The sequence below is a fragment of the Paramormyrops kingsleyae genome, chromosome 21 (assembly GCF_048594095.1).
Source record: "Paramormyrops kingsleyae isolate MSU_618 chromosome 21, PKINGS_0.4, whole genome shotgun sequence".
Taxonomy (NCBI): domain Eukaryota; kingdom Metazoa; phylum Chordata; class Actinopteri; order Osteoglossiformes; family Mormyridae; genus Paramormyrops; species Paramormyrops kingsleyae.
The window spans coordinates 17,168,767-17,182,232 of record NC_132817.1 but is presented as its reverse complement, the minus strand read 5'-3'; the positions used below and the strand labels follow the sequence as shown (position 1 = coordinate 17,182,232).

General features: G+C 44.8%; 1 protein-coding gene across 8 annotated transcripts in view; it reads right to left on the bottom strand.

Moving 5' to 3' along the window:
- Positions 1-61: 61 nt before the first annotated feature.
- The window catches only part of LOC111854661 (guanine nucleotide exchange factor DBS), a 49,902-nt gene continuing 36,497 nt past the window's right edge, over positions 62-13,466 (bottom strand). For 5 of the 8 annotated variants that reach the window (XM_023832870.2, XM_023832871.2, XM_023832876.2 and 2 more), the window contains 8 exons: positions 12,772-12,864; positions 11,944-12,022; positions 8,931-9,000; positions 8,648-8,781; positions 4,232-4,341; positions 3,159-3,271; positions 1,570-1,652; positions 62-867 (listed from right to left, as the gene is read on the bottom strand). In XM_023832870.2, coding sequence (XP_023688638.2) covers positions 806-867; positions 1,570-1,652; positions 3,159-3,271; positions 4,232-4,341; positions 8,648-8,781; positions 8,931-9,000; positions 11,944-12,022; positions 12,772-12,864 — 744 coding nt within the window. In that variant the 3' untranslated portion in view covers positions 62-805. Of the gene's footprint in view, positions 868-1,569; positions 1,653-3,158; positions 3,272-4,231; positions 4,342-8,647; positions 8,782-8,930; positions 9,001-11,943; positions 12,023-12,771; positions 12,865-13,466 lie in introns of those variants that run through there. The other 3 variants (XM_072704001.1, XM_072704002.1, XM_072704003.1) reach the window with 3 other exon arrangements.

Below are 13,466 nucleotides of genomic sequence, written 5' to 3'. Positions count from 1 at the left end.
TGATATAGTCAAACGGAGAACAACCTGGCTGAGATTAATCATACATAGAAAAGAAACACAATTTGAGTATAGATACGTTTATTACAAGCAATGGTGACTTCTTACACAACGATGAAAAACTGCTCCTGTATAATTTAAAATATGGAATTTAAAACATTACAATTTTAATTTAATACTGCATTTATAAAGCTTTGTGTTCGAGAAAGGATGCCATTAAGCAGCTATTGTATTAAACGTTCCGTTTAAAGTGTTCAGCAGGACAGTAATTTTAAAGTCATTCTTTTGCTTTAAAGCTGACAGCTGAATTACATTCCGGCCCAACTTGGACCATATTACTGGCACTGAGAATTAGTCCAGCTTTTCTGTTATTGTTGTTACGAGAACAGTATCTTTGTATATAAAATCCAGTCAGCTTTACCAAGTTTAAAATCCACCAACAGCCCACTACCATTCTAAAATTTGATTAATAATATATGGCAAAGATTTCCTATTGCTACTGAGTAAAAAAAGAAAAGTGCAGGTCAGATCTACTTTCAGAATTCTGCCAGTTGACACTGTTGCATGTCCATGTTTTACAGAGCTGGAGAACATGGCAATGCAGGCACAGCTGGGACTTGTAGTCAATCTGTAGGCATCAGTGAGCCATTAATAGGTCACTGGGTTTTGTAGTCCTTTAAGATTTTTAAAGGAGTATAGCAGCTACAGAAAAGCCTAGTGCTTGCAAGTTCCACTTTGTCCAGCAGGGGGACTATGCAGAAGGCAAAACAGGACCTCAAGTTTGATAGGCCAGCCAGGGTCCTGCTGCTTATTTCTCATCAGCTTCCTCGGTGTCTGTCAAGGCAGCGCTGCACATGTCACTGAAAACATCTGGGGAGGGAAACACATGGGAAGGGCAGGTAAGATGTATACTGGGGCTGTTAGCTTTGTAGTCTCTGTGGAGCATTAAAGCTGCTGCGGGAAGTGCTGGTGGTGATGGTGGGGGGCAGGGGGGGCAGCGGCGGGTGCTGTGCGAGCCAGAGCCAGATCAGCAGAAGGACAGTCAGACTGGCACTGCCAAAGGACCCAAACAAAGACCAAGCTGCGGGCGAACGCGACAAAAGGCCCATTTGTAACTGACAAGCACAGCATTTGCGCAGAGGTAGAACAAACGCATACTGAACAAACTGGAGGCCAGCGGAACGCTACAGAGACGCCGCATGCACAAGCAGACGTCAGAGAGCACCAAAGCACTTCAGCTTTGCATTTAATATATCCCTGTCTGAGGCTTTGCTAGCCCCCCCCCCCAGCCTACATGATAACACAAGCCCCCCGAGAGTAGTGACTGTGGAGATTTTCATTCTGCTGTCACAAAACTTCCTGGAGTGCAGCCACCAATATAAGCAAAACAAAACAAAACAAAACAAAAAAAAACAAAACAAAAACAGCAGATAGCGAACAGTCCTAAGGCATGCTAAATAGCAGAAAATACATGCTTTGGGGGGGAAATAACAGCGTTTGTAGCCTCTTCCCTGCTATGGATACATTATCTTGAGTCTGCCGAACAGTTACAGAGTATTAGTGAGAAAATACCAATGTCACTGTATTCGTGAAAGCCTCCCAGGATTCTGGGCGGAACCAGACCCGTCTTCTGAGTAACAAGGTTCTTGACTAGCCTAAAACATGAGAAAAATATTCACTTCAGCTGCAATGTGCATATTTTCAGGCATTGACATAATATTTGACCTTGCTTTCCTTTATAGGACTGAGTGGAAAGGCTTGTACATTTTCCAAGTATCAATGATAGCATCCAGTCTTCTTGTGACAGGGAATCATCCTCGTCGGTCCTAAAGTCAGCTGCATACAACTAACACGCAGTGGAGTACATCAGATAGGAAAGCACCCTCTTTTGTCTTCAGAAGCACTTTAACAAGTAGGTGAGTTAATTCATGGGTGTGCCTAATAAAGTGGCCACTGAGTGTAAATCTTACATGCGTTTGTAGGACTACTTGGAGCCCTGCAGAATAAAAGCAATATAAAAGTTTTGGTGTACTGCACACTGCACACTGCACACTGCACCTTATCAGTGAGGTAATAACACATATATAAGTTTAGGATGCAGCTGGAATGTAAAGATGAATCAACAACGGATCGCGGTTAGGTAACGCTACAGACTCACTCGCTTCCTGAAAATGGAATTATGGGTAACAAGAGACTCACTCCTTCAGCATGCATTTCATTGCCCTCCCTGCTCCTGATTACTTTCTGGCTGGTTTTACTACGGCTTCATCTGAGAACGCACCCCGAAGATGAAAGCCATTCTAAAACGGTTATACAGTCCAAATACGCATGAGATAATGAAACTCAGCCGTATCGGATGCATTAATGTAATTGAGTATTAGCTTCGCAATCAATGTCATGTGACAGCTGAGGCAGACTGCTTCACAGACATATTACATGGAGTGGAGTGTTTTCGTTCTTGTTAGATGTGCGCACTAGGAAGAAAGATCAGTTCTGACACAAATCACAAAATAGGATGTGGTTTAGTAGGATGGTGTTTCAGTATTGCTATTAATAACATGGACACTGCAAAATTACAGTATTTGGATGTACAAATAAGCCAATTACCCAGTAAGTATTAACTCTTATGAGAGCACTCTTTTTTTTAACTTTATTGGCCAGTTTCCCAGTCAAGGATTAAGCCTAAGCCTAGACTAGCTTTGAGTTACGATGGTGAATCTCCATTGAAATGGCAATTTAGTCCAAGACTAGTCTTAATCCTTGTTCGGGAAACCGGCCCTATATGTGTATCTTATTACATATTATCCAGTACAGGCTGAAGGAGAACCAGCAGCCTACCCAGGCAGCCTAAATCACAAGGCAGGGACACCCAGGATGGAGCGCTGGTCCGTCATACGACACACACACTGTCATACAATATGGGTAATTCAGTGGCACCAATTCATCTGATCCACGTTTGGTCCACGTTTTTACCGGGACCAGGGAGGGAGCAAAAACATGGACTGACTGTGGGTCCCCGAAGACCGGATTGGGAAATATAGACAAATAAGAGATCAGTCATGCACAGAGAGTTTAGTACATACAGTCCAAATGCTGAGCTTAAAACTGGGCCTGTCGTCTTCTCTCCTACACCTGATGGGCACTTAGTGTCTGAGACTCACCACTGCCCACTGGCTGCCTCCTCCAGGAACTGCACCACATCCCCCGGCCCGACAGTCAGGTACTGGGCTGCCACCGCGTTCTCGTACATCATCTGGACCCGAAAACAATCCTCCTGATTGGAGAGAGAGAGAGAGAGAGAGAGAGAGAGAGAGAGCAGCGTCGAATCATATTTCACGGTAAACAACCCCATTTGATTCTCCAGGCTCCATCGATAAAATGAAATCAGTGCAACTGGTTTGTGATCGGCACAGATCATAACTGAGCGTGAGCTGAAACACCAGAGGAAGAGCAGACACCTGTCTTTTACTCCTCTTTCTGTCCTTTAATCAGAATCATGTTTATTGGCCAAGGATGTTCACACTCACACACACACACACACACACACACAGGGAATTTGTCTCTGGCTCACATGTAGCTCTGAAAAAAAATTACGAGACCACCCTATATAAAAAAATCTTTAAATCCTGGTTTAATCCTGGTTCTGCTGGCAGAGGCTACACTGAGCAGCAGGTTGCTTCCAGGTTCAAAATTTCTAAGACAGCAGCACAACAATAAGGTGAAGCAGGAGACACTGGGAACGACCAGAAACCAGCCAGGTAGAGGGCAGAAGCAACTTTCTAATGGCAGAGATGACTGTTAACCTATCTGACAGTTTCTCATGAATCGGATGATGACACCAAAAGGAACGGGAAACATTAAGTAGTATGAAGTGCACTGCTAGGACAGTTCATATCAGGCTGCCAGAAGCAGGACTGAAGTCCCACAAAGCAAGGAAGAAGCCCTTCATTAACGAGAAACGGGGAAGAAAAAGGATGCAGTTCTCAAAAAAATTTAATATTCACAGACGCACACTTAGAAACTGAGAAATGAGTGAAACAAAAATCATACTGTGGTCATACGAATTTTTTCCCAAGCTGTATATACAAGAGACGAGACAAGTTAATGGTGACATACAATTCACTTGATATATGCAATGTGTAAACACAGATCGCCTATGGAGTGTGATCCTTAAGGCAGCAGCCTGTTTCCAGGTCATGGAGGCTCTGCCTGGGGAATGGTCCCCCTTACTTACGTATTTGCTAACAGTCTCCTCCTCAGAGGTGTTCGAGAGCTCCTCAGTGCTCGATCGGATGATCTCCAAGTCCTCCATATCCAACGAACGCAGGTTCTTGTGGTCCTGTTCTGGAAAGAGACAGGCCCACGGTACTCTGTCAGAGTTTAGGAGGTCCGAGAGTGTGCCTTCGACGGAACAAAGCGATTACACGTAAGGAGGCACCGTCGCCACGTTTGATTTCAAGCAGAATATAGAGTAACTGCCAGGAAAATGACTAATGTAAAGAAAAAACTAGACTAATCTGCTTTCCAGTGGTCAGTTTATTAGATGTCACTGCGTTTAACCTGCCAGTGACTGACAAAGCAAGATAATCCCACCCACCAACGAACTATGCATAACAAATTATACCTGTTGTATATTATAATTCGTAATATCATTCATGGCTTTTTTCTATTTCAATTGCTATGCATTACGCATCCAGTAAATCTTCTTCTTTAGAGAAAGACTATCGCTATAGATACGTTCGATACGTAGCATCAATGCAGAGTATGAAATATCACCAGAGAGCAGAGATAACGTACACCCTGGACACCACTTAGTCATGTGGGCTATCATGTTGTACCTTTAAATCTTAAACGGATGAGGAAGCAACACACATAGCAGACTCTGCAAAGAATTGAGTGCAAAAAATCTATTAAATCCATGCGGTTATCAGAAAGACAAGTTTGCTTTATTACCTACAATGCAATTACAAATCTAACTAAAAACACCCTTCGGTAACGGTTTGTGAGGGAAGACAAAGAATTATTTTCTCTCAATTTAAATCATCATCAGCATTCCAAAAACAACGTCCTTTTGCAAGCCCCACGTAAATGTCACCCACATTCCAAATGTCAACTTATCGGAATTTACAATTCATCATTACCGATGACATTCTTTCACGTTTCACGTGCTGTCACCACTTTTCGTTTTTTTAATTTTGATATTTTTTTTTTGGAATATTTTATGTGCTTCATTAATTCTGTGAATGTAGAAAAGCCCGGAATACACCCCCCAGTTGGCTCTGACAACCAGTTCAAACCGCTTTTGTGCACTTTGGGGGTAATAATGATAATATCTACTTTGAGTGCTTGCAGTGGACCAGCAGGTGGCATAGTGATTAAAGTCCTGCACTCATAACCAAAATTTCCTTGAGTCCCAGGAAAGCCAATACTGTCAACCCTCAAGCATGAAGTTTAAACCAAACTGCTTAAATAAAATTATCCCATTACAGTGATGGATAAACATCTCAATGAAAATGAAGTGATTAACAAAATTTTAAAAACTTTGGATTAAACATTCTTTTGGGAACCCAAGGAAATTGCTGGAAGGAGATCTTAAAGGAGCCGTGTGCTATTGTCCTCCTTAGACAGGATCTGTGAAGTAAAAAAGGCTGGGACAGTCACCATACCCAGGGCGGCATGGCAGCTCCGTGAGTGACGCTGTTCCATCATACCTCCAGCATTAGGGCTTGAATCTTGCTCCTATTTTGTGTGTGTGGACTACAGAAAACACTGAAGACATGAGATAAGGTGTATCCGTGTCACCCACAGAGGGCGTGGGTGCCAAGCGACAGGCCGTCCGGATCCGTGTCACCCACAGAGGGCGTGGGTGCCAAGCGACAGGCCGTCCGGATCCGTGTCACCCACAGAGAGGGCGTAGGTGCCAAGCGACAGGCCGTCCGGATCCGTGTCACCCACAGAGAGGGCGTGGGTGCCACGCGACAGGCCTTCCGGATCCGTGTCACCCACAGAGAGGGCGTGGGTGCCAAGCGACAGGCCGTCCGGATCCGTGTCACCCACAGAGAGGGCGTGGGTGCCACGCGACAGGCCGTCCGGATCCGTGTCACCCACAGAGAGGGCGTGGGTGCCACGCGACAGGCCGTCCGGATCCGTGTCACCCACAGAGAGGGCGTGGGTGCCACGCGACAGGCCGTCCGGATCCGTGTCACCCACAGAGAGGGCGTGGGTGCCACACGACAGGCCTTCCGGATCCGTGTCACCCACAGAGGGCGTGGGTGCCAAGCAACAGGCCGTCCGGATCCGTGTCAGTGCTTGGTCATCGTACGTCACACTAAGACCAACGTTTTGATCAAAAAGGGCACAAGGCTCAGAGAGATCATTTCAGACCTCTGTACCAGTGAAAGAAAAGCACGATAAGTTTTGAGGCACCCTCCCCCCCCCCAGTTTCGCCAATTTTATCGCCAACATTTCAAAATACCAGAATAGTGTTTCTTTTGAAAATACCGTATATGGTAGTGTAATGTCTGAAAGGTATGATGGCATGAAAATTAGACACCGCCCAAACCTATGCTTTCATTATTTACTTTTTAACAAATTCGTTGGCGGCCCATTGGCCCCAGCAGGCTAGGGGGGCTGTGTGTGTCTATGCCATCGTTCCAGCTGGACTGTCTGAACAGCGCGTCAGGTGGATTGGAGCAAGGTGGGGGGAGTGGACCAGCGGATCCTGACAGGAGGTCGTGGGCGCAGCGGAAAGATCGATGGGACATTCGCTAACAAGATCAAGAGCTTCGACAGCTGAAGATCACGTCCGAAGTCACCTCCGCAGACCAGTAATTGCAAACACATCCCAGTGCGATCATTTGCCAGGAGTCTCGCAAACACACTCGCATGTCAGTAATAGAGATGTACAGAATATTCAATAAACACGAAGCTAAACAGGCCGATATTCCTATTAACACCGCGCTATCAGACAGTAAGAGGTGCCCATGAATCAAAGTAATAAAGCGAAACCACTTCAGAGCCATAAAATCAATTTTTCGTTAGCAGCAAACAAAAGATAATTTAGGAATTACCCCATGCCATTTCCAGTCTGTTGTTTTTTATTTTATTTTATTTTGGAAATGACCAGGGAAGATATAGCATGCAAAAAGTGACACAGGAACAGAGAGAGGATGGGTTTCATTTTAGCACCGGTTTGGGACACCTCACACTGCTGTTCCAAACACTACCAACAGGGGGAGAGCGAGAGCAAGAGAGAGAGTATTAAGCATATAGTGTACCATTAACAGACATCCCACCTTAGGCATACTGATTTAAGGGAGGTGGATGAGGGAGAAATGGGGGGTGGTGATGCTGGCTATTAAAAGTGTCAGCCAATCAAAGTTGTCTAAGTAACATTCCTGCAGTAGATCATTTTTAATTTTCTGTGGACAGATTTCCAGGACATTGTCCATCATTCACTGCTGTCAATTCGCGGGAAACTGCCAGGACGTCCGGGGGAGGCGAGATGTCTGTATTAAACTTCGAATGGGTAACTTCTAAAACATTGATTGTGCCAATCAATTTAGGAAGGCACGTGCCTACCCAATATTTTGTAAAAATGTAAACTTATAAATTATTTTTTCACACAACCAGTACATTGACTGTGAATAACATGTTACTAAACTTGCAGTCTTGCATTAAGACAGGACAGTGCATATGTGTATTTTTTGTCCTACAAATTTGGTTCTCACGACACCCCTGGAGAAGATCAAAGATAACTAGAATTCTGTCCTGTAAATGTATGGCAGTTAGCTTCACGATTGAAGGGTTTATTTGTCATGTGCAAAGTAAACTGTCAGTTCCACTATACAATGGAAAGTCTTACTCTGCACGTCCTTCTGTGAAACACAAGTTAACACAAAACATAGGTAAGAAGTACAGATTAAGGTGCAAGTACAGTAACATCATATATAAAATTCCAATTATCACAATAAACAACGAACTGTAAACGGAGAACAGAGGTTGGGTTAGTCTGCTGGCCCACGACTAACCTCGCGGTGCTGCCAGAAAACGAAAACCGAAACACAGAACTCCTCTCGTTCCTGCTAAAGCAGCGAGGTGAGTGAACTTTTAACTTGCAGACAGAGCGGTTTCACACTGCATGATGAGAAAGATTTGTTTGAAGCTGCTCATAATTCTAAAGTTCAAAGTAAAGGTATGGCATAGTGGAAATTTTATTTTAGCAGTTTACCATGAGAGAAGGAACACAGGTAATGTGCTAGAATCATACTTAATAAAGGTGACTTGACACAAGTGTAGATGGTGTTTGACCCTGATTTCACCAAAAACCATCCATCCATCCATCCATCCATCCATCCAGCGGTCTGCCTGAGCTTATCAAAGAACACACAGGTGACAAGCTGGGGACAGGATCGCACATTATGGGAAGTACAGAGAGATCAGTTCAGCTAAAATCATGGTTTTCTTGGGTGGCAGAACTCACAGGAAGGCGAAGCACATGCAGATAAAGCAGGAAAATTCTCACGCACAGAGTCCTACCCACCGAACCACTGTGCCAGACCAACGAACCACACTGCGAATGAGCAGTGACAACAAACCAAGGCAGACTGGATGGTAAAGGTGCCGATGGGCCATCGGTGGCTCTGCCCACCTGTGTGCGTGTGTCGCCGGCGTGGTGGCTCGCCGAGCTGCCATTCGCCCCCTGGACCGCAGCCCCTCCCACAGCCTCCGGGTTCGGACCTAGAGGGCACCAGCTTCCGCGGGGCCACCTTCCTCGTGGCTCTGCTAAGGGGTCAGGAAAAAGAGGATGAGGATGGGTTCAGCCAGCACACCTCGCTGTATCAGTATCCCACCCTCCACTGACAGGAAGAACGGGTGACCTGTCACTTAAAAAGGACCCAACACCCCCTTTTGGCAGGAGGGGGACACTGTACCTCACAATGGACACATTCAGCAGTGGGGGGTATATGTGGTCGGTCACTCTTTGGTGCAGCTGTCTGGCCTCTGCAGATTGAACAAAAGATCCCGTTACTATGAGATAACAGGCTGATGGGGAGAGGACTCACCTAGAGTGTGAATACCCGACAGACCACTGGAACGCCTTTGTGTCTGAGGACACATCTAGCATGCGAATACCCGACAGACCACTGGAACGCCTTTGTGTCTGAGGACACATCTAGCATGCGAATACCCGACAGACCACTGGAACGCCTTTGTGTCTGAGGACACATCTAGCATGCGAATACCCGACAGACCACTGGAACGCCTTTGTGTCTGAGGACACATCTAGCATGCGAATACCCGACAGACCACTGGAACGCCTTTGTGTCTGAGGACACATCTAGCATGCGAATACCCGACAGACCACTGGAACGCCTTTGTGTCTGAGGACACATCTAGCATGCGAATACCCGACAGACCACTGGAACGCCTTTGTGTCTGAGGACACATCTAGCATGCGAATACCCGACAGATCGTAGGAACGCCTTTTGCGTCTGGGAATCCGCACACTGGCTATGACACTGATATGCCTCATGTCAGTGAACCTGACTTGAACCAGTAACTCAAAATTAAGAAAAACAAAGAGTAAAAGATATCTGTTTTAAATACATGTTCACCTGGACTAACCCTGACATTATCCTGTATGTCGGTGTGTGCTGAGAATTAATATTAAATTTTAATAAATAACACAAACACTCCCTTAAACAAGACGGCCTAAACAATCAATCTTTCAGAACATGTACCATTTTACAATAAAGTTCCCTTTTGATACGGATGGATGGTTCTAACTTATTAATAAAAAGAAAACTGTGCAATAACTTGTTCACAATTGTCTATTAAAGATTTAGAAAGTGTTAGAAACTAATTAATAACCTGATTATAAACCATTCAAAACCTTTTGTGAGGGTATTCTAATTGTAACGTGGTACCCATATACCTTTGAATAACTATTTCAACACTACCTTTAAACCCTGTTATATAGATCCATCCATATACCAACTATTACTGGAAAGTAGGTGCCTGGAGCCCAGGCTAGGAAGTACAAGGCACAAGGTAGGAGTAGACCATAGACGGGATGTTAGCCCACTGCAGTGCAGCAGGAGTAGACCATAGACGGGATGTTAGCCCACTGCAGTGCAGCAGGAGTAGACCTTAGACGGGATGCTAGCCCACTGCAGTGCAGCAGGAGTGGACCATAGACGGGATGTTAGCCCACTGCAGTGCAGCAGGAGTAGACCTTAGACGGGATGCTAGCCCACTGCAGTGCAGCAGGAGTGGACCATAGACGGGATGCTAGCCCACTGCAATGCAGCAGGAGTGGACCATAGACGGGATGTTAGTCCACTGCAGTGCAGCAGGAGTAGACCTTAGATGGGATGCTAGCCCACTGCAGTGCAGCAGGAGTGGACCATAGACGGGATGTTAGCCCACTGCAGTGCAGCAAGAGTGGATCATAGGCAGGATGCTAGCCCACTGCAGTGCAGCAGGAGTGGACCATAGATGGGATGCTAGCCCACTGCAGTGCAGCAGGAGTAGACCTTAGACGGGATGTTAGTCCACTGCAGTGCAGCAGGAGTGGACCATAGACGGGATACTAGCCCACTGCAGTGCAGCAGGAGTAGACCTTAGACGGGATGCTAGCCCACTGCAGTGCAGCAGGAGTGGACCATAGACAGGATGTTAGCCCACTGCAGTGCAGCAGGAGTGGATCATAGGCGGGATGCTAGCCCACTGCAGTGCAGCAGGAGTGGACCATAGATGGGATGCTAGCCCACTGCAGTGCAGCAGGAGTAGACCTTAGACGGGATGTTAGCCCACTGCAGTGCAGCAGGAGTGGACCATAGACGGGATACTAGCCCACTGAAGTGCAGACACAGACAAACATACTTTATGGGTAACTCAAAGACATCAATTGGCCTGCATGACATAAGGAGAACATGTAAGCTCCACATACACAGCGAGAAAAACAGAGGCTAGCATATTGTACCCCTGACTTCTCTTGCCAGTACAGTTTAAATATCAAGATGGATAAAGTAGTAAAGAAAGAACACACACAGGTTTGTAATTATATCTTTGTGGGGACTCTCCATTCATTTATATGGGGAAAACTCTAATCCCAACATGACATGTGGGGGACATTTGGTCCCCACAATGTAACATAAACCTAATCCACACACACACACACACACACACACACACACACATACATACACATACACAGAATGGAACAAAACAAGCCTACTAATTAGAGATAGAAAGTTGGAAAGTAATAATGCACTTTGCAGATGTACAAACCCAACAAAAGGGAAAAAATAAGCAAACACAGAGTCTTGATCAATAACACAAAGTGAGCTTCTTCTCAGGAGCTGAGGGGGAACCGTGAAAAGTGGGAGGCCTTATCAAAGAATATTAAATTACAAAAAAATGAACCGTTCTTAAGAGAGCGACACTGACGGAGTAAATTGGCCTGATAGACGCAGAGCAGCTATCTGAATTATTCATCTGCGACTCGGGACAGGTCCCACAAAATGAAAGCCATCTTTTAAATCCGTCAACCAGGAATTAGTCACAGTGCACGAATGTTTCTGCTGCTTCTACTAAAGGGACAACAAGAAGTGTAATCTGTGACGCGCTTCCTTAACGATTCTGAGGAAAGCTCAACATGTGATCTAGAAAGAGGAGTAATTGGTAAACGGCGGCTGATTTGCACCAGCGGACCTGACAGCAGCACAGGTAATATTGCAGTGCAGCAGTAAGATAATCCATGGGGGAATCACAGGAAAGTGACTTCAGATGAACGGAATGTAGAGCGTGCAGTGATGCTGACTAACGTGTCAAGACGCAGATTTTCAAAGTGCAAAGAGAAGCCCTTTATCGGTAAAAGGCTCCTGGGGAAGACCCTCTTTTAGGGGAGAGTACGTCTGGCAGGATGAAGACGAGACCCACCTCTACAGGCCTCCAGTTGTTCTGTCAATACCTTCCTCATCTCCGACACCCACATGTTCTTCATGTCTGTGGAAGGGGCCTAAAAGCAGAGCAGGAGACTCATTTACCATTTTGCCACTGCCCAAGGCGACAGGCTGCTGCCACCCTGACGCCCACTTTCTCAAGGCAAACTATGCCACACGGTGGTCAAATATAGGAACTGCATACAAACAGAGCTATCCCCAAACTCCTAAGTTTCCTATTACCTATAATATTCTGTCCTTCAAAGCCAGATTATTATTAACTAAACAGTTACCAGTTACAGAAAAAAAGGATAATGAAGGTATTCAAACCATGAGAAAAAAATATTTTCATCTTCACAAACGCGACTCCAATAATTCACTCTGAATATTTAACACCTGAAGTGTAACCACCTAAGGAGACCACATTAGGGCCGTACAGTGAAATTAACCTCACGTAGTGCCAAGAAACCAGTGCCAGTGACCATACCAGTGGGCATACGGCTTCTTTTGCAGAAGCTGACAGAAGTGGTGAATCATTTATGGTGGAACAGGGAAAGAACTAAGCTACACAGGGCTCTGGCCCCCCAGGACTGGAGTTGGGCACCCCTGCACTAAATCAATAAAAAACATATATATATATATATATATATATATATATATATATATATATATATATATATCTGACATTCAAACACAGAAATATGAACACATTTTAAATGAAGTTGGCTCTCATAATGCATGCTTATTTTAGGCACAACAGCACGATTATTTTAGGCACAAGTTTGTGAGTGTGTGACTGCTGCTGAGACACTCTGACTAACCTTACCTGGATGATGTACACTTCCTCTCTTCCATTGCACCAGACCTCGAACTTTCTGCTGTCACCCTTCACGTTTTCTGTTATTCCAACCTCACTCATCTGAAAACACAGCGGGTAAACCTGTAGCAGTAGCCACGGTACAAATATTTCCGTAGTCTTGCTTCCAATTAAGCTTGTATTTGAGAGAAAAAAAATAACTACGATTTTCATCTTGCACAGTTGAGGCAAACCACTGAGCGATGCACAAGTGGAGTCTGGTTCTCTACATTACTGTGCCATAATATGTGGCTCCAGTTCATTGACAATAATTACTTTATAATAAATATTATTATAATAAATACTTTATTAATTTCTTTTAGTCGTCCTGTTTGTTTTAATGTTCTTACTGCATTGAAATGTATTCGCATCCCTTTTGTTCCGTTACACCTTTATTTCTTTTATTGTACTCTAATCGGTTTCTCCCTTTTAGCTTATTTCACCTTTTACTCTGATAACTGTTTTGTCCTTTATCAGTTTACATGACCTTTTCGCAATGTTACCCACAGCCCTGTTTATTTTGAATGTCTGTTCCATTTTCCTTCTTGACTTTTATCGTACATTGAAAGCACCTGGAGCTGCATTTCATGCATAAAAGGTGCTATATAAAATAACAATAACAATAACAATAATAAATAATAATGACAGTGGCCAGCAGGGGGGGC